Consider the following 21,273-nt stretch of genomic DNA (forward strand, 5'->3'; position numbering starts at 1 on the left):
ATTCACGTCGTTCCAATGGCACGCTACCGTGCCATTTGGCTTGTTGGAACGCTCGTCAGTGGCCAGCTTTAATGATATTGAGAGACAAATGGAGGTGATTCCGAATGGAGAGAGCTCTGTTTATCTAATGAGTATACTAGAGATTGATGATAATGTAACAACCGTGAATAACAATATTATCAAGTCATTTTAATCTACTATGAATAGGATTGTTTGTTAATGTACGTTCGCAGGTGAAACAAAATGAAAATGAGGACATGAATGATTGCATGTATTGACGACGATGAATGAATAAATTCAATATATAAACTCACAATTCGTTGCTTCTCGACCCTGCTGACCAGTGTAGCACTGGTGGGTGATGATGAAGTAGACAATGGCGAAGGCGTGTGCCCATTTGTCTTGGCAGCAGCCTTCATTCCCTGCTCCATTCCCTGTAGAATCACAGAAGCGCCCAGAAATTTGTTCAGCAAGGCACGCGCCTCAGTGTCTTCATCTGTGTCACCTGATTCCACAACTGAAAAAGGATTTCAAATATTTCAGAGAATGTTAAAATATTTAAAAGCTTCAACCATCTAGATTTTTTCTTGGAGCTGATCAATCCAATTCAATTATCTTCTCTTATAACGATTCACAAGGGAAAACTGCAAGGTTTCTCATCTAAAACTGTTCAAAACAAATTTCATGTGATGTATCTTCGTCTGTGGTATCTGATTCCACAACTGATAATGGATTTGAAATAATATTTGATAAAATGTTAAAATATAAAAAAAACCTTCAACCATCTAGATTTTATCTTGGAGCTGATCAATCCAATTCAAATAGATTCTATTATAATGATTGACAAGGAAAAACTACAAGGTTTTTCATCTAAAACTGTTCAAAACAAATTCCATCTGATGTATTTTCGTCTGTGTCACCTGATTACACAACTGAAAATGGATTTGGAATAATATTTGAGAAAATATTTAAACCTTCAACCATCCAGATTTTGTCTTAGAGCTAATCAATCCAATTAAATTATCTCCTCTTACTCATAACGATTGGAAAGGCAACAGCTTCCTCAGCCTAAACTGTTCAAGACAAATTTCAACAATCAATTCAAATTCAAATCTAACGGGGAGATTCGGGTAGAAGATAGCAATATATTTGAAATTTTATTCGACATTGTTGTACAGTATACAGAGTGAGTCATATTTATGGAAACCCTTCAATATGTTGGAGACTGTTGTAGATATAATACTGTAACTTTCAGGATAAGTTATTGGTCGAATACTTTACCTTTTGAAGTACAACTGAATTTCAACCCCTCATAAGGGGGTGACTTAGGGGTTGTAACTCGAATATTTCAAATGTAAACACCCATTTTGTGGTACATAATTTTAAAGGCCTTTTTGAAACAAGAAAGATGGCATCCACAAAAATGTTCTATGATACTTTTATCCAAAAGGGCGGCTGATTAAAATTTATCAATTATTGCTTTAAAAACTCAAACTTCAATTAGCCGCCATTTTGAATAAAAGTATCATGGAACATTTTTATTGGTGTCATCTCTCTAGTTTTGAGAATGCCTTTAAAATGATGTACCACACAATGGGTGTTTACATTAAAAATATTCGAGTTACAACCCCTCTAAGTCAACACCTTATGAGGGGTTGAGATTCAGTTGTACGTCAAAAGGTAGAGTATTTGACTAAAACTCATCCTGAAAGTTACAGTATTATATCTACAACAGTCTCCAACTTATTGAAGGGTTCCCATACATATGGCTCACTCTGTATTGCATTTGAGTTTATGTTCAATGCAATTTCTCGTTTCTTCTTCACATTTCACATGTAAAAAGTATTGTCGCCAAGTCGCCATAACATCACCACTTCCAATTCAATTAATGCTCATAGTTTGAAATGGTTAATCGCAAAACCGTTAAATTTCAGTAAGTGTTTACCTTTGGTAAGATTAATGTTGTAAGTAAGAATATAGTGAGAATAATGTTGTAAAGCCAGACCCTGTTTCAAATTGGTTTGCTATCATTGTCTATCATTAGACGAAACATATAGTTCTATGGCTTCCATCCTCTTCCATCTCCTCACTGTTCTTAAATCGATTGTAGGCTATTTAGTAGTATATTATTCGTCAAGAAAATATATATATATTCTCATGATTCAATAATAAATCTTATATTGAATATTTTGGTACAAGTTTATTATATTTCTGCAAAGGCTAAAACGATTTGGCAACATTGCGGGAGTAGGAAAGGATAGAGCTATCAGCTTTGTCTAATGACAGACAGTACAGTTTATGTCAAACCTTAGACCAGTTATAGAATAGACACGCCCCATTGTATATTCATACTGATAGTCGATGAAGCCAACATCTACTGCCATATCGCCCCATCGTTACGTCAGCATGATATAATATTTAATTATAAGTTCTTAATTATATAATTTTAGTTCTTTAATAATTTACTCCCATCTGAAATGGACACAATCTGCTATGGAAAACAATGTAAACAAACTCTACAGAAAAGTTTTCTAAACGATGCTGATGTCACGATGGGGCGATATGGCAGTAGATGTTGGCTTCATCGACTTTCAGTATGGGGCGTGTCTATTCTATAACTGGTCTAAGTGTCGAACTAGTACACTTTATGCAGTTCTACTTATTACTTTCTTATTACAATAAGTAACATTACTCATATCTGCAAGCTCTTTTGAGCATGACCGCATATGGGAGTGGGAAACCATTTGAATGGCAATCCAATCTTGATCAGGTGCTGACTTTATAACGAGGATTTCACTATAGTAAAAACCCCTACTGAAATTCCACTGTTCTGCGATTAACTAGGTACTTCAAACTATTTCATTGATTGAATTGAAGTGTTGATGACGATTGATTTTATTGGCAATCATTCTTTTTTTTAGATGGAGAGAAATGAGACATTGCATTAATTCAAATTATTTCTAAAGGAGGAGTGCTTTTATAATCTGAAGGACTATTTTAACTACTGTAATAGAGCCAAAGACAAATAGTAATTATATACTAGATATAAATTTCATGAAAAATTAATGGTGTCTCGCTTTTTGCTATAGTGAGGTCCACGTTATAATGACAGTGGATAAAGAAAGAAGAATAGCGATGCCGATTCTCTGCATTAATTAATCATATTTCTACACTGTCAAAAACATAATTGGCAACGTTGTGGACCTAGAAAAGGATAGTACCACCGGCTTTGTCGAATGATAGACAAGGATAGCAAAACCAAAGTTGATCAAATACTGTCATTATAACGTGGACCTCATTATAGCACTGACTTGTCTGACGCCGTTGAGGCCAACCAGACGTAATATATATCTATCAAATGCTCATAAATATAAGTACATATAAAACCATCTCAAATATTCTCATTCTACCTAGATCAGCATTCCTCATGCGCTGGAGGATATCCTGAACTCCGGTGACCCTGGAGGTGTTGTCTAGGAAGGAAGTCTTCTCGGATGAGGCCACCCTCGAGGTGGAGGAGGAGGTGGTGGTGGTGTGGCTTGATGACGTCACAGACTTCTCCTCAACAGAGCTGTCTCCCTTGCTGTTACGTCTGACGGTCACTGAGGTGGAAGAGGTCCTATTCGGACGCTGCTTCGTTTCTGTGCTGCTGCTTGTGGAATGTTGTTTCAGAGATGACGACACTGAAATGAGTGCAAAAACAATATTAGATACAATTTATTTAAGAGTTTTCATGTTTCAGAGACGAAGACTCCGGAATAAGCGCAATAACAAAATTAGATACAATTTCTTCAAAGATTGTTATTTATCAGAGATGACGACACTGAAATAAATAGAACTCCAATATTAGATAAAATTTCTTCAAAAGTTTTTATGTTTCAGAGATGATGAATCTAGAATAAATACAACAACAATATTATAGACCCAATTTATTTCAACGTGTGCACCCACTAACTGTTGATCAATACGAACACTGCAATAAGTGCAAAAACCAATACATACATTTCTTTCAATGTTGTCATCCCAACTTGAACTGTTGGTCAATAAAGACACTGCAATAAGTCAAAAAACAATATTACATACAATTTCAAATAAAATATTATTTGAACAAGCTCATACTTTTCAAGTACACTTCAAAAGTAACTTCAAACAGTAGCGGCTCGTGATCTTTTAGCTTGGGGGTTCAACCACTACCTCCGTGAACGGAGGTAGTGGTTCAACCTCATGATCTATTGGGGAGAAAGGTCAAGAGGATATAGAGTGTTGAGCATAATCAAGCGTAAAGGTAATCAATAATAATTTTAAGGAATTACCCCTCAAAGATTAAGCATATTTTCTACAAATATAGATTTTTTGTCCTGTTCATATTTGTCTTGTTTGATTTTTACTTCGGGAGTTGGTCTACCATTATGATTTATTTTACACCTATCCTCAATATTAATAATGTTTGTATTTAACAAATACTGAACCTTATTATATTTCTTCATCAAAATGCTGTTACGGTAACATAATAAATTATATTTACACTCACACTAAAATAGAATGGACACACTAGAAATACTTACGAATACACGAAACACACTAGAAAATACTTTTCTACAAGCAAAACAATTATTTATATAACGAAAAATGCAGTGAAATCTATCACAACTGTATACAGTATATATACCCGAAACCATATAGTATAACCTCAAAACTGTCACGCTTAGGCTACTCCTTGTTTACCGCTTTTTTACTGTTTACTGCCACCAAATTTAAATTTATTGGTTATAAGCAACTTCAAGATGGCACTGTATCCGTATCACGAATACTCTCACGATTCATTCCGAGGTTTACCGAATGCTTCACTTGCCTCGGCTAGGTTCGGCTACTCTCGGATGAACTCGTGCAAACTTGGTTCAGACAGGATTGTGAACCAGATTCGTGCTAGCGAACCGATTCCCCTCCTCCGTTCTACTACCTTACCCAGCCCTGTTTTTGGGTTCACATCGGGGAATGAACACTGTTTCAAGCAAGCCACTCCGGGCTCTCAGGCACCGGCCGCAAAACATCTACGTTAAGTTTACGTAGATGAAAAATGTTGTGATGTAATTTCATGAGTATAAAATGAAAATATAATTATTTGAGTTGCAAATTCATCATTGTATAGGAAGTTGATTCAATTCTGGGGGTTCAATGAACCATTGAACACATAGGACGAGCCGCCACTGCTTCAAAGTAGTGCTATTTCCTCATCTCGTAGTATTATCCTTCGTTTTCCATTTGTAATATTTATTCCAATAGTTTTACCTTGTTTAGAAGTATATAAATGTTTTTCTCATTTAAATTCTTATATTCTATCCTACACAGAAGTGGAGCATTTTTTTTATCTATACTTGAGTTTGATCTCTTTCTTTTATTTATTTATTTTCACTTTTTAAATAATAATATTCGAGCTCCCGACTCACAGACAAACCTTGAGGTTCATGTGAGCGTAGTTTCAATAATTGTGAACTTATACTTATTCTATTATGTATGCTGTGTATAAATGTACATTGTATGCTTGTACTTTGTTGGAAACAAATAAATTCAATTCAGTTCAATAACTCATCATGGTATTCATGTGACCAAACATTGCCTACATTGTTAACACAAAACTTATAAAGAATATATAACATTTTGTATATTCAAAATTGAAATTCAATGATTTTGTCATATGCTAGTAACTTCTTCCATTGATCTGATTTATATTCATCATGAAGATTTTGAAGGTTTGAAATATACTAATCATCATCCTACTTGATGGATGGATAAGAAGGTTTTGAATCAACTGACAATGATGAGGTATATACAAATAAAATTTAATATTTAAGGAGAAACATAAACTTACACATAGGAACATAGACAGTTTATTGTTTTTGTTTATAAGTTGATTGAAGTTTATAGTTTGTAATTTTCTTGACAGATAGATAATAAAATGGATTTGATTACTTTGTGAATTGGAAAAGACAAACTTTTATTTATTTCATTTATTGACAATCACGAATCATTATAGGTCTATTATACAATAATATTATAGGGAGAAGACAACAGGCATATAGTGAGGTCCACGTTTTAATGGCAGTGGAGAAGGATAGGAAAAAAACGTTGCCGATCCTCTGTCTTGGCAATGCCTTCTATACACAGTAGCTGATACAAGTTTATTGATGTAATATTAATGGTTCATTCTCGTTTAAAATAATCCATTATATTTTATTAAGCAAAAAATTATATTTTTCAATAATTTCATAATTGAGATTAAATATTTTGTTAATTATGTATTCTACATTATTAAAGGACGATCTGGCAACAGAGCAAAGCGAGAAAGAGATAGCGCTATCCGCTTTGTTGAATGATAGACAAGGATAGCAATACCATTGCTAATCAAATACTGCCATTATAACGTGGACCTCACTATAACTCAAAACTTCTTAACATTCACAGTGATGATGAAATTTTTTTACAGTAATAATATTACCTGGTAAACCATTCAAAAATACTATATAAATAAGATAATACTGAGAGTTATGAGAATTATTATTTTGTACATTGATAATATTACCTGGTAAACAATTAAAAAATACAATACAAATAATATAATACTGAGAGTTATGAGGATATTAGTGATACTGACTGTTAGGTGATTCTTCGGTTGTTTTAAAACTGGAAGTCCTGAGGATAAGTCCCGCAGGTGGGTAGCCTCTCTGAGGGGCGCCATTAGCTGCCGACTCTGTTGTTAGCAAACCAATACCATCACACAGAAACAACAAAAACATTGGATTAGTTTTGATTATAATAATTACAAACATGCTTATTGTTACTGATATTTTATAAGAATGCCTTATTACATTTATTTACAAGAGAGGTTCAAAATACAAAACATACTGACACTAAACAATTTTTTGTTGAAATAGTATTATGGAACACTAACATTGAGAAAGTTTATAATATAATGAATTATCATACATTTATCTATACTATTCATAGGATAAAGAATTAAAATTAACACGTACGGGATGGGTGATTAATTTTTCTATTGTTAAGATTTGATAGGATAATACTTTCAGGGCCGGTTTCCGAGCTCGGGATTCGGCTAAGTTCTAGACTTTAAACAGCTGGTGTCAGAAAATTGGTTTTCCGAAACGGGGCGTAGTCGTAATCATTGTCATAGTCACGTTTGAAAATTACATTTCAAAAACTAGAAAATTGAATACAAAATAAAATAAAGAGAAAATACTGTAAATTTTCAGTTATTTTGAATTATTCAAGAATGTTTAATTTCGTCAAGGAAAAACGTTTCCAATTATAGAAATAAGAAAATAAAAACTGCGACTACGCCCCGTTTTGGAAAGCCAATTTTCTGACTCCAGCTGTTTAAAGTCTAGAACTTAGTTTAATCCCGAGCTCGGAAACCGGCCCTAAATTTTTAGCATGAATAGCTATAAAACCATAATACAATCCTTTTGTTATTCCACAGACCCTTGTAAAGCCCGGGTTACACCCGATCATTATAAGTAGAAAAGGAAATCTCTGTTGATATTCAAGATGATTAAAATTATTTGTAAAAGATGTATAGAATGATCGAATTCTATATATATAGTGGAAAATATTTTATATTTAGTCACAATGCATAACTCATTTATTAGTTTATTATCATGTAAAATGAGATAAGTGTATTAGTATTCATCCATTCATCATTTGAATGTAGTTCATTGATGAACTAAAATATAAATGATAACTAATATAAATGCACCAATACATGGTGCCGGCGCTTCACTCTCGCCGAGTTCGTACGAACGACGACGAACGCAAGAGTGTGGATGGCTACTATATGCCACCACTCGCCTTCATTCCTCCCGGCTCTCCTTCGCTCCAATTAATATCTCATTTCATCTGTATCTCACTGTTTCTTTACAAATACAAATATTATAATAAAAAATCAGCTGATGAAAAGGGAAATGCGTGTGTTCATGGTGCATACCTCTGTAGGCAGCTTTGCAGTATACACTGCAATGAGACAAGAAGGCGAGCGGTGACAAAATAGTCATCCACTCTCCCGCCTGCGTCGTTGTATTTGTACAAAATCGGCGATAGTGAAGCGACAGCATAAGAGTTATTGAATGTCAAATAAATGATTATGTGTTTGTGTCATCCATGAATAGGTGATGATTTTACTGTGAAATTTCTCACAAAATAGTCATCATTGACTTGAAAAAAAGAAAAGGATTATTGTAGATACATTTTTACATTATATTACCGGTAATAAGGATTCAAGTAAGTGGTTTATCAAGAATATGTATTAAGTCCGGTCCACACTTATCATGCAGCGTTTTGATCCTACTCATGTCCGATATTTTAGTGGGATGAAGGGTTGCTGGTAGGAGAGAGCATAAGAGTAAGATAACATTAGATGCACGTTTGTGCAAGTGCTTGCTATAACCATGAATAACTCAGCGCGCAGATGAGGAACTGAGTCCGAAAAGAGCAATAGAAACACGTTGTGACGTGCCTGAAGGTGTTCGAGGTGAACACCACCAGCAAGTGCACGCGATCAGTGTTTGTTCCCGTGGCTCTTTCCAGATTTTATTTCTCATCTTTACGCTTGGTCATACATGAACACGCGTGCACTTGCACAATCGTATAAATTAGAATTGGAACCGTTTTGGGGTTAAGCCTGTGGTACTTTTCTAGAAGTTGTGTAATTCTAAATAATTGAATAAAAAATCTGGTGTGTCGCACTCACACAGCTTTCCTTGCTCATTGAACTGTAAGCCCCATTCTTAAAGGAGAATAATTTAGGGGAATAACATAATGACGATTGGCAGCAACATATTTGAAACTATGATCATACTGTATATGTGTATATATAATTGTTTTTAGAGTACTTTTTCTATTGTGTAAATTGTGAAATTCGATGATATTTTTTAAAAGTCGTCAAAACAGCTGTTCTACAAATAAAATATCGACATGTTTTCTTTTGAATAAACTGCTCTACCTACCTATCTCACGCACGAGAAGGAGGTTACAAAGTAAATTTCTCAGGGATGAGGTGGACTCCCCATTAGTTTCCCAGAAAGGAGACTCATACCAGTTAATAGAGCTGATAAATAACTATACAGGGTATGAATTTAAGAAAAATCGGTCAAGTCATTTTTGAGAAAATCGTGAAAAACATGGTTTTTGGCCATTATCCGCCATTTTTAATTTAATTTTATTGAATTTCTTATTGTCGAATCCTCATGGTATAAGGACCTTAAGTTTAAAATTTCAAGTCATTCGGTTGATTAGGAATGGAGGTATCGTGTTCACAGACACACACACTCACACACACACACACACACACCACACACACACACACACACACACACCACACACACACACACACACACACACCACACACACACACACACACACACACACAGACCAACACCCAAAAATATTTTTTTTTGGACTCAGGGGACCTTGAAACGTATAGAAAACATGAAATTTGGGTAAGCAATAATTTGGGTATTTTTGGAAAGCAATACTTTCCTTACCTATGGTAATAGGGCAAGGGAAGTAAAAACGACGTGCATTCAATGTGATCATACCCTAATATGATAGACATGTGTGGCATGCACCATTCTGCCTTTGCAAAACGTGATTGGATCAGAGTGGGATTAGAACGCTGTATGATAGGTGTGTCTTCGGTTCAAGTGTGAGTGTATTTACAGATTTTAATATAAATACTTAATAATTTTGCTAGAATCAACTAACCTGTAGCTTGCTGGAACTTGTGTTGCAGAGCTCGAATGGAGTCTCCTCTAACCAGAGGCTTCTTCTTGTCTTCATCATCATCACTGCTTTTCTGCTGAGGCGTGGGAGAGAACGATTTCGGCTTTGATTCAGTCACGGTTGAGTTCGCTTTTCTCGATGTAGAACTTGTCGAAGAGGTTGAGACAAACTTGGAAGTCACAGACGAAGACTTCTGCCATTTGTCGTCTGCCTCAGCTGTTTTCGAGCCTGAAAATAGTGATTCTAATGATTAGCTGATAACTGATAACAAAATTTTCCAAAACATTGATATTTCATTGATGTATCGAGCAGAGTTACATTGATGATTGTACACATCAAGTCTGAAACATCGATGTAGAGGAAATGTTGATGTTTTAATGACGTCATAATTTATAGCCCCAAACGTCAATATAGAGAAATGAGTAGGCCTATTATACAAAGGGATATAGATTTTGGTATTATCAGATAACAAGTATGAGTATAGAACATTATGAACATAACAAGTATGAGTATATAGAACATTATAAGTCTAGTAATGTACTATAAAGAGAAACAAAATCTGGAAAGAACCATGACAACACTCACACTGAACGCATGCAATTGCTGGTGGCGTTCAGTGTGAGAAGCGATAGACATATCACCACGGAAATGAAAATAGAAATCCAAGTATACCGAAACATGTTGGGACTAAATAATTTTAAAAAGGGCACTTGAATTTCTATTTTTATTTATATTCAAAAGTAGCCCTAAAGGAAAAAAGATAATGTCACAATGTGTTTCTATTGTTCTTTCCAGATTTTGTTTTTCTTCTGCACGCGTGGCCGTGCATTGGTCTCGCGTGCACTTGCACATACGTGCAACCAATATGATCATACCCTTATTTTAATCAATGTTATTGCCATCACTAATATTATTACTATGCATAATTATAGAGAAGAACCCGTTAAATACATTGATTATTTGTCTCTGGCATAATATAGCGTCTCGATGCTGTGGGAGGGTTAAATCATAGAGAAAAATAGCATGAGAAGATGTCCATGGTATAGGCAGTTTATATCCCAAGTTTCAAGCCTATTTCTTGTTAATTCAAGCCGATTACTGTCGACTACTGTCTATTATTACTTCTTTGGCCGGGTGAGAGTGTAAGAACGACTCAGTATGAGAGACTATCATCAGCTTCACATAGCTTAACGAAGAAGAACTACTGGGGCTATCAGCTTGAGTTACCATTGATTCATAGTTTCGTCAGATTGATAGTTTGGTGTAGAAATTGAAGTGGACATAACCAATGTATAATATTTAGACAATTAGGAAATTTAGACAAAATTAGGAAATTGAAGAAGTTTTGAAGAAGAACTTTCTATTATCACCATATGACTGGGTGAGAGTGAAAGAACGACTCAGTATGAGAGACTAACAGCGTCACATAGCTTCACGAAAAATAACTTCAGTTATTATGTAATAACTGTTTGTATTATAAATAAAACTTCATTTTAGCACAATAACATTTATTAATTTCTTCTTGAACATGACAACATTATTGAGACAACCTTCTTCTAGCCGACCACATTTCTGTCATTTATGGTTATTGGACGATCAGCTTCAGTTACCATTGATTCATAGTTTCGTCAGATTGATGATTTGGTGTAGAAATTGAAGTGGACATAACCTACATAATATTTAGACAATTTGAGACGAAATTAGGAAATTGAAGAAGTTTTGGGTAAAAGCCAGTATTTTCCGAATATTGTATTGTTTCCTCTATCCAAAATAAATAAATAAATGAATAAAATTGGAACATAAACGCCCTATCTTCTTGTATGGCGCTACAGCCTATGGTGAGCCTTGGCCTCCGCAACTATCAACCTCCACGCATCTCTATCGTTTACTATGCCTCTCCATCCCCTCACTCCCAAACTTCTAACATCATTCAGCACCTCATCCAGCCATCTTTTCCTGGGTCTCATTCTGTGTCTCCTATTGTTAAGTCTTTCCCGCATCACAATTTTAGGGATTCTGCCCGCAGTCACCCTTTCCACATGACCCAACCACCTAACCCATAAACGCCCTATACCATGGGATATATTCTTATGCTATCTTTTCTCTATGGTTAAATCGACCCAAAGATATCATTTTGAGTTTGTTACTGTACCTGAAAACTTTTTGATGACAGACGACACGATGTTGCTGTCGCATTCGGACGAGGACCCTCGCGTCGACTCGACCTCAGCTCGACGTTCCTCGTCGTCCTCGACCTCAGTGACCTTGGCACCCGAGTATCGTCGCGAGGAGCTGACCGAAGACCTTCGTTCGTCGGAGTCCTCGAGTTCGGTGATCTTCGGTCCGGAGCTTCGCCTGCCGCCAGCACCGATTGTCTTAGTGGTCGTCACAGTCGATGAGACGCCCTGCGATTTGTTCGAGTCGTCGGGAGTCTGGTAAGAATACTTGGAGTGCACTATCCGTCCTGTAGGTTCTTCGCCGTTACGTGACGATAGTTCACCTACAACAATATAAAACATCTTTAATAATTTTTATAAACAGCTGTGCTTTTAGAATATTAAGTTTGTATTTTTGGTACTTCAAAATTATTTCTTTAAAATGTGAATATTTCCTATTTTAGTGATAATAATGCAAAATTTGTCTTCTATGTTTGGTTTTCAAACATCTAAATTTAAAAATCTACTTTGTGGAAATAATTAAGAACTGAAAATTTGTGAAGTGAACTACTACAAGACAAAAGCTGGGTCTACACCAAAGTTATTAACAAAATGTTAATTACTCAATTCTTATGGAGTCTATTAGATTGAACGGAACTTAACAAACATATATATGTTCATCATGTGTATGATAAGTTATGTTCAATCTATAAAAATTAAGTTACTAACAAAATGTTTATTTTTCCTACCTCATAGATTCTATTAGATTAAACGGAACTTGACTTGACAAACACACATGTTCATCATGTGTATGGTATGTTATGTTTAATCTAATAGAATCTATAAGGATGGAGTAATAAACATTTTGTTAATAGCTTTGGTGTAAACGCAGCTGTAACCTATTTCGGACTATGTGTAACCTGATCTAAATTTGGGAGAGGAATAGCACAAGGTTGCCTTATTTTTTGTACTTATTGTATGAATCAATAAAGAATTGGTAGAGAGATTGGTAAAATAGATTGGTAGAGAAATTGGCAAATCTGGGAGGAATGAGAATAATAATAAACAGTAGAAAAATATGAAGAAACTAGAATAAAAATGTAAGATAAACAGATAGATTCTTCTGTATAACAATGAGAGTAAAAGTAAATTCGTATGGATTTTGTTGGTGGAGAGTCCCTTGCGGGAAGGTCCCACCGCCTGAATATATAATTTAAGCCGTCAATGGGCCTTACGACTGTCATACTTCAGCCGGGACCGACAGTTTAACGTGCCCATCCGATAACAATGAGAGTGATATTGTGGCACACATCACATTCATATTCAATAGAAAAATACTGTCTTTTTTCTTTAGGGATACTCTTGATTATAAATAAAAATAGAAATGTATTATTATCCATTATCCATGACAATAACATGATATAGCCTAAACATGTTGTGACTAAATAATTTTAAAAAGGGTACTTGGATTTATAATATTACATGGACTCACAAAAAATTGATATTCTTTAACCTTAATAATTACTATTGTAAATATGTAAAATCTATTTAATGCCAACCAAAAACGTAACTTACCTCATTTAGAGAGGCTTTTGTTCAATTGTGAATGTAAATAAAGCTTTATTATTATTGTCGGATTTCTATTTTTATTAATAGAAATATAAATGTATGCCACAACCATTAATTTATCAAAATAATCATGATGTATCTAATTGTGTTCTTTCAGTTGGAGCTACAAGAAACATCTCATTTTCGTTTCCTTGAAACACATTTTCAGGTTGACAAGAAATATATGAGATTAAAGGGAAATGCTCGAGAATAACAATTATTAATTCAATGGTAATATAACTCACAATATCGGCTATCAAAATATTGATAATACATTACACCACTCTACCAAATCACATAACACTCATAAAAGAAACAGGGGAAACAATGTTATTATTCGTGCACCTGAAATAAGACTGAGCGTTAAAATACGAATCTCCAACTCTTGAAGAGAGCTACCAATAATTAAATATAGAATAATCGCATAACATCTCTTAATATTAGTGTTTATTATTAATCCGATGAAACATCCACATAAACTTGTACTTGTTGCTATTGAAAGTATTGAACCTTCTGGCCAATACCCAAGTAATGGCGTCAATACAGATGGAAACTGACTGCATAATGATAGTTTAAGAATGTGTGCGCTAAAATAAGAAGCTTGGAGTGTATTTGCCAGTAGAGTGGGTGTAAATGTGGGTTCGCACTTCCTGAATAGAAACTGAAAGTTCAAGAAGGTTCAAGCACAACTGTAGCCATCGCAATTCACAATAAAAGTAAATTCGTATGGCTTTTGTTGGTGGGGAGTCCCTTGCGGGAAGGTCCCACCGCCTGAATATATAATTTAAGCCGTCAATGGGCCTTACGACTGTCATACTTCAGCCCGGACCGACAGTTTAACGTGCCCATCCGATAACACGGGAGTGATCTGGTTAAAAAACTTTTGGTATTGAGAGCGTTTGAACTCGGGATCTCTATGCTGCTACGCAAGCACTCTATCCACTAGACCACAATAGAAATTATTTCATTCAGCATGATCGCATTATCAAGTATGATTCAATTGTAGTAATTTTTGACAATGTACTTATTGCGTGAATCAATAAAGAAACAATAAAGTAATATCAGAAGTGTAATAATTGCTGTCAGTTATTTATAAATAGAAGAACAACTGAAAATTATATTATTGAGAATGTAGATGTACAACAGTGATTTACAAGAAGTATATCTGTTTGTACCTGTACGTACAGGTCTACTTCTTATAAATTACTGTTATAGATCTACAGTATTTTCTTAAAATGTATTAACTCAGGGCTACTTTCTTGTATTTATAAAATAGAATATTATAGTATTCTTGAAATTTATTTTTAAAACCTGACGATGGTGTGATCACCGAAACTAGTAGTTATAATTTGTATTCTTATTCTATTAATTTCAAAGGATACTATAATTCTATTTTATAAATACATCTACAGTTATTTACAAGAAGTAGCCTACCTATACCTGTATCTACCTGTACATACAGGAGAATTAACATGGAATATTATAATAATTGAGAAAAGGTACAAAAAGCTACAAACATCAAACAATCCAATTCATTCAAGAATCCAATGTATAGGCTATGATTAGAGAATGTTATTTACCTTCTTTTTCAACTGAATTTCTATTATTCTGAGTGCTAAGGAGAACGGTGGCCAAACTAAAACCGGTCAGTAAAAGGAATAAGTTTGGGAGCCACAGCCATAGTAATATCAGTACAAAAATTATGAAAAATATTGATGTTAATTGTTCATTTGTCAATGCCATTGGTATTTACGGTCAAATGTTCATTAACCATCATAACGGTGTTTTGTTTGTGGATTGTATGTGTGTTTGTTGCTAATCTGAAAAGTTATTGTGTTTCATCCAGGAATAAGTACAGCTTAATGTATCTAGAATACATTATTCTAGTATTTAGGTAAATTGGTACAGCCTGAAGGCGAATTGGAGTCACGGTATACTAAGACAGATGAAGAAAATTTGGAATTTTCAATTCTAGTAAGAAAAATGTCTAATGGTGTTGGGAATGAAATGGTTATTTTTATAATAACAGGATGGAAATTATTATATTTTCATAGGTTCTCTACTTCTACAGTCGTATGTTTAAAATAATCCACAAAAATATGAGTGAATTGAGAATTGATTCTTGAAAAAAGCAACATTGCAAGAATGGTGAAGTGTATAATAAATAGAATATTTTTAGGAAATGATTTCCATCTCATATAGTCTGCTGAAGTTCAAAATTGACTAAGTTTTCGTTAAGAAACAATATTTGTTTTATTCAATAATAATAAAGAATTGATAGGAAAGATTAAAACAGGTTTGTTTAGTAGTTCTACTTTGATAATAATGTACTTTTTGAAGAGTAACTCAAATCCAACTTGAAAGGTTTCACAGGTAGAACATTCATGAAGGACAAGAGTTATCTACAAAAAAATACATTATTGATAAATGAACATGAGAAATTGGATGATCACCATTAAAAACTACATGATTCTACATCATCTAATCCTACTTCATGGAATAAATTATTAGTAAAACAGATTGAACGGCTTCTATAAAACACGTGCTACTAAATCATGTCTGGTAACCTATTCTAATATTATTGATAAGAACTGTTATTGATGTCTACTGAAAATGTTACGGCACAAACAATTTGGAGACGTTGTTGGACCTGATTTAAATCACATACTGCACTTGATAATACACGGATAGAGAGAGGAAACACAAAGAAAAAGAGGAGAGAAAGAAGAAGAGGAGGAGTCTGGAATCACACTGTCCTGGACTGAACACTGATACTCATTGCTAGAGAATCATCCATGCCACCGTGGAGAGTGGCCAAAAATTTCAGTCTACACATTTTCGGGGGAACAGCCGAGTCGGAGAATTTTTTCGAGCTCAATAGCTTGGCGACGCTGCTATTTCTGTAGCCCTTTGCACATTGGCGAACCGGCGTGATGTGCGTACTTAGCGTACCTACTTGTTGGCCGATTTCATCGAAAATAGACCGACTTCACTTGACAGAAAATGGGGTAGACTGCACTTCCTGAATACATGCTTCAGCCAAAATGATGTTCCATTTTGATAATGTATTGAGGTATTAATAAGGCACCGGTAGAAGCCTACGTTTCGAATAACGTGGTTGCACTAGGGAATATATAACATTCTATAGTCTCTGGGAAGCACTCAACTTCGGAACAATTCATAAAACAATTCGCAAATCAGTCAATGATTGGAAGAAAGACATCATTGAGCTAAAACGTTTTTATTACTACATCATTTCTTAGGGTTGTGTGGCAGAGAGAACCAGGAGTCCTAACTCCGCCCTAATAAAGGCAAATAATCAATCAATCAATTTCTCTACACTGTTCTAGGTTACAAATTAATTTAATATAATTGGAAAAAAAAACAGTTTTATTTTTGTCACATCCACATTTATTAGATTTTTTACAGGACTGCAGTTTCGTGTTGGAACCAATACATCTTCAGCTGTACTCAGTACAGTCTTAGAGAAAAGATAGCATTAGTGGTACAGTGTAACTACTGAACTGAGCTGTACTCAGCTTTACAACAATACAGCTGTAGACTTGTTGGTTACCATGCAGTTCTGTGAATGAATCTGATAAATGTGGATGTCATAAAAATATTGAAATGTGTTTTTTTCAATAATGGAGGAATTTAACAATATCCATTCAACAAATTTCATCAAGAATTTAATATTACTTCATGAGTGCATCACAGTTCAATCATTCATATTATTATTGTTGATAATTTATGAATAATTATTAGGTACCGGTTCTCATTTCTTTCCCACATAAAAAAGTAATCGAAATGTAAAAACGTGATATTTTAGTTCACAATCAAAACTACGAGAATCATATGAAATATTGAAATCTTGAAAGAGTATAGGAAATCGTCAAGTAAGACAATTATTTGTCAAAAAAAAAAAAAAATACAAATAAACATACATACATCACATTCTATATTGTACATTACAATTTAACCCTCCCAAAAGCCTCATTCTCCATCCATAAATTCTTGTATACTGTAGTATACCCCGTTTGCTACATATTTTTTCAATAGCTTTTTAAAAATATCCTTATTCTAATTTTCTCTCAAAGCTGACGGCAGTTTACTCATAAATTTTAAACCCATATAAGAAGGCTTTTTCTTATACTGAGCTGTCCTGAGGTATTTTTCAGAAAATTTACTCTTATCTCTTGTGTCATAAATATGTATGTCACAGTTTCTTAAAAACTCTTTATCTCTTATATACATAATCACTTCGAAAATGTACAGAGCACGCACAGTTAGTAGTCCTAGATCTTTAAAATACTCTCTGCAGGACTCTAATGACTTAAGACCTTTTATTGCTCTCACAGCTCTCTTTTGAATTTTAAAAACTCTAATACCGAATATGCGACATTATTTTGGACATAATGTTAATAAAAAGTGCCGGTATACAGTAATATACGGTATTCTTTCTCTAGGGCCATTCAATATTTTTCAATTCTATTACCCTTCAAGTTACTTACATTTTCATAGACGACATGTTTCGGCTATGATGCAATTGTCAAAACATTAAAATGCAATGATATATGATATTTTAACTGATTACTGTAATTACCTTTGATTACTTCTCGGTTAACAGATACAGAACCATCCGAGCTGACAACACTCTTCGATGTCACGACTGTTGTCTTGCTCTCCATTTCCTTGTGAGAAGTACCTGCAATAAGCAAAACAATATTTCATCAGAACAAATAAATAATAAACTGATGAAACACTCTCGTGTCAAATAAGCATCATAATACAAAATTATTGGCTGAAATTATTATTTATTATTGGCTATTCAAATCAAGATGAGTAAGGCAGCTTTGGTAATTGTACTAAAATGTATTATTCTATTTATTCATAGACAATACACAGCATAAACAATTCGACACGAAATTAATAATTGTGATTAATGATAAAATAGATTTTTGAATTGTGGGAGTATAGTGACGGTAAATAACTCGAAAACCACTCAAACGCATGTTACTGAGGCAAAAATTCAATCTCACATGGATTTTTGAAAGTATAGTGACAGTGATAAACCTCAACAGCTAATCCAAAGCATGCCAATGAGGCAAAGATACAACCTCACATGAATTGTGGAAGGATTGTGACGGTTATAAAACTAAAGAAAAAAACACTCAAACGCATTCCAATGAGGCAGATACAACCTCACTTGGATTGTGGAAGTTTTGTAATGGTGAAGGACTAAAAAACCACGCACATGCCAATGAGTCAAATATTCAACCTTACATGAATATTGTGGAAGTATTGTGGCAGTAAAACCAATAAAAAACAAATCAAACATTATAATGAGGCAAAGATTCAACAGCCCTAGATTGTGTAAGTATAGGGACAGTGATGAAACTTAAAAACCACTCAAACGCATGTTACTGAGTCAAAGATTCAACTTCACATATATTGTGAAAGTATTGTGACGGTGTGAACATCAAAAGCAACTCAAACGCATGTCAATGAGTCAAATATACAACCTCGCATAGATTGTGAAAGTATAGTGACAGTGATAAAGCTCAAAACCCACTCATAATTATGCATGCCAATAAGGGAAAGATTCAACCTCACATTGATTGTGGAGGTATTGAAACTCAAATGTGACGGTGATGAAACTCAAAACCACTCAAATACATGTTTAGGAGGCAAAGATTTAACCTCACATAGATTGTGAAAGTATAGTAACAGTATCAGTAAAGCTCAAAAACCACTCATATGCATGCCAATGTGTCAAAGATTCAATCTCACATGGATTACGAAAGTATTGTGTCGGTGATAAGCTGCGTCCAGACTCGAGCGCTACGAAAACGCGCATTTCATTTTTCAGCAGCTGATTATATCTGTATTTGTACAGAAACAGTGAGGTACAATAAGCATAGAATCAACTGATGAAAAGTGAAATGCACGTGTTCATGGCACTCAAGTCTGTAAGCACTTATAGATCTTCATACTACTCAAAAGCATGACAAGGAGACAAATATTCAATCTCATATAGATTGTGGAAGTATTATGATTAGACTTGCATAGATTGTGCAAGGATTGTGACAGTGACAAAACACAAAACCAGTCAAACGCAAAGCCATCGACGCAAAACTTCAACACTCTGATGCTCAACTGACCTCCATTCGAGGAGATATCTTCGTGCCTCTGAATGAGAGACCGCAAAGAGGCACCTCCCCCATTGCGCTGAGGCAGAGGTGCAGCGGAAGTGTCGGCTTGTGACAAGGCCTCTTCGACAGTTTCCCCATCTTGCAGGATGAAACTGTCGCGGAACTTGGCTTTCGGCTTTTGTCGAGGCTGGGGTTCGTTTTCTGACGATCCTGGGTCAACCAAGAGATTAGTGATCATGATCAGGTCAGATATTATTGAGTGTATACTCATCAGCAAATCTTCATAAGATCACAGAATAGTGAGCATCCCCTACAATCCTTATGGGAGCAGAGAATAGTGTGCATATTCTACAATCTTCATAAAATCAGTCCCCTGTTTCATAAAAACTTGGAAGCCCTGTAGCCTAATACAGGAACAGCTGATTTTATCGGCTATATTGAGCATGTAATTGGAATGGTGATTCTCCTGTATTACGTGACTTGTAAGTTTTATGAAACAGTGACCAGGAATTGGTTATTTTCACACTTACTGATTAGTTAATATTCATCAACAGCTGGTTCTCAGCCAGAGGACAGTTTGATTGTCGATCGATTTAAGTCGGCCGACGAATAGTTAGTGTGAGAACGGCCATCGGTGTGAGTACACTCTATATTCATGAACAAGGATTAGGTCTATTGTACTACTGACGGTATTACTACTGAAATAGAAGTTCATATCGAATTTATCTCCTCAAAAAATAAAACAAAAATAGTAGTTATAAACTACTATTATAGAACAGGTCAGACAGAGAACAACAAGACGTAACACAGAAGAACAACAGAAGTTAATGAAGTTATCACTGATGTTAATGAAAATAAGCAAACAATCTAAAGCTACACACAGAGTGTAGGGTTAGAACAGCACTGAGACAGTCATAATTAAAGAGAGAAATGTTGTGAAGATGTAGATAAATAAGTAAGAGAAATTGTGGAGGAGAGACAAAATACAACAAAACAAGAGAATACCAAGAACAAAACAGCAGGGATTCGTAATTTCTTGACTAGAATATACAAACCAACAAAACAAAAATTATTATTCAACTGTAAAAACAAAGAGTTGATGAGAAAAGGTATTGAAAGTTCCAACAGCAATAATGGAGGACTTTTATTCACAACATTTTTCAACATATTCATGCCATTTTCAAGTGAGTGGATGAAACTCAATGAAACTCATTCACTCACTTAAAAATGGCATTAATATGTTGAAACATGTTAACATCTATAATTTTATTATCGTTTCTTTAGTTTTTCAAACTTCTTGTTCTTCTTTCTTCAATTTCCTAGTTGTTTATCACCTTTTTTGTAATTTTTGATTGTATTTTCCTTAGGCTCACGATCAAACGGAAGTCTTGTGAGCCATTTGATTCTCTTTATATTTTTATGATGTATACAAATTATTGTGTTTTTTTTAATTGTTGTGAAAGTGAAGAAGAATCAATAAATTATTATTACAAATAAATTATAATTCTTCAATGTTGTTTTCCATCACGAACTGCTTATTATTAAATCACTTTTTGCTATTAGAA

General features: G+C 34.5%; 1 protein-coding gene across 1 annotated transcript in view; it reads right to left on the bottom strand.

The window, feature by feature from the left end:
• The window catches only part of LOC111044463 (serine/arginine repetitive matrix protein 2), a 151,482-nt gene that overhangs the window by 67,725 nt on the left and 62,484 nt on the right, over window positions 1-21,273 (bottom strand). Inside the window, exon 6 of the mRNA XM_039436784.1 lies at window positions 18,160-18,261. Within this exon, the coding sequence (XP_039292718.1) occupies window positions 18,160-18,261 (102 nt within the window). The remainder of the gene's footprint in view (window positions 1-18,159; window positions 18,262-21,273) is intronic.

Source organism: Nilaparvata lugens, chromosome 10, assembly GCF_014356525.2.
Source record: "Nilaparvata lugens isolate BPH chromosome 10, ASM1435652v1, whole genome shotgun sequence".
Taxonomy (NCBI): Eukaryota; Metazoa; Arthropoda; class Insecta; order Hemiptera; family Delphacidae; genus Nilaparvata; species Nilaparvata lugens.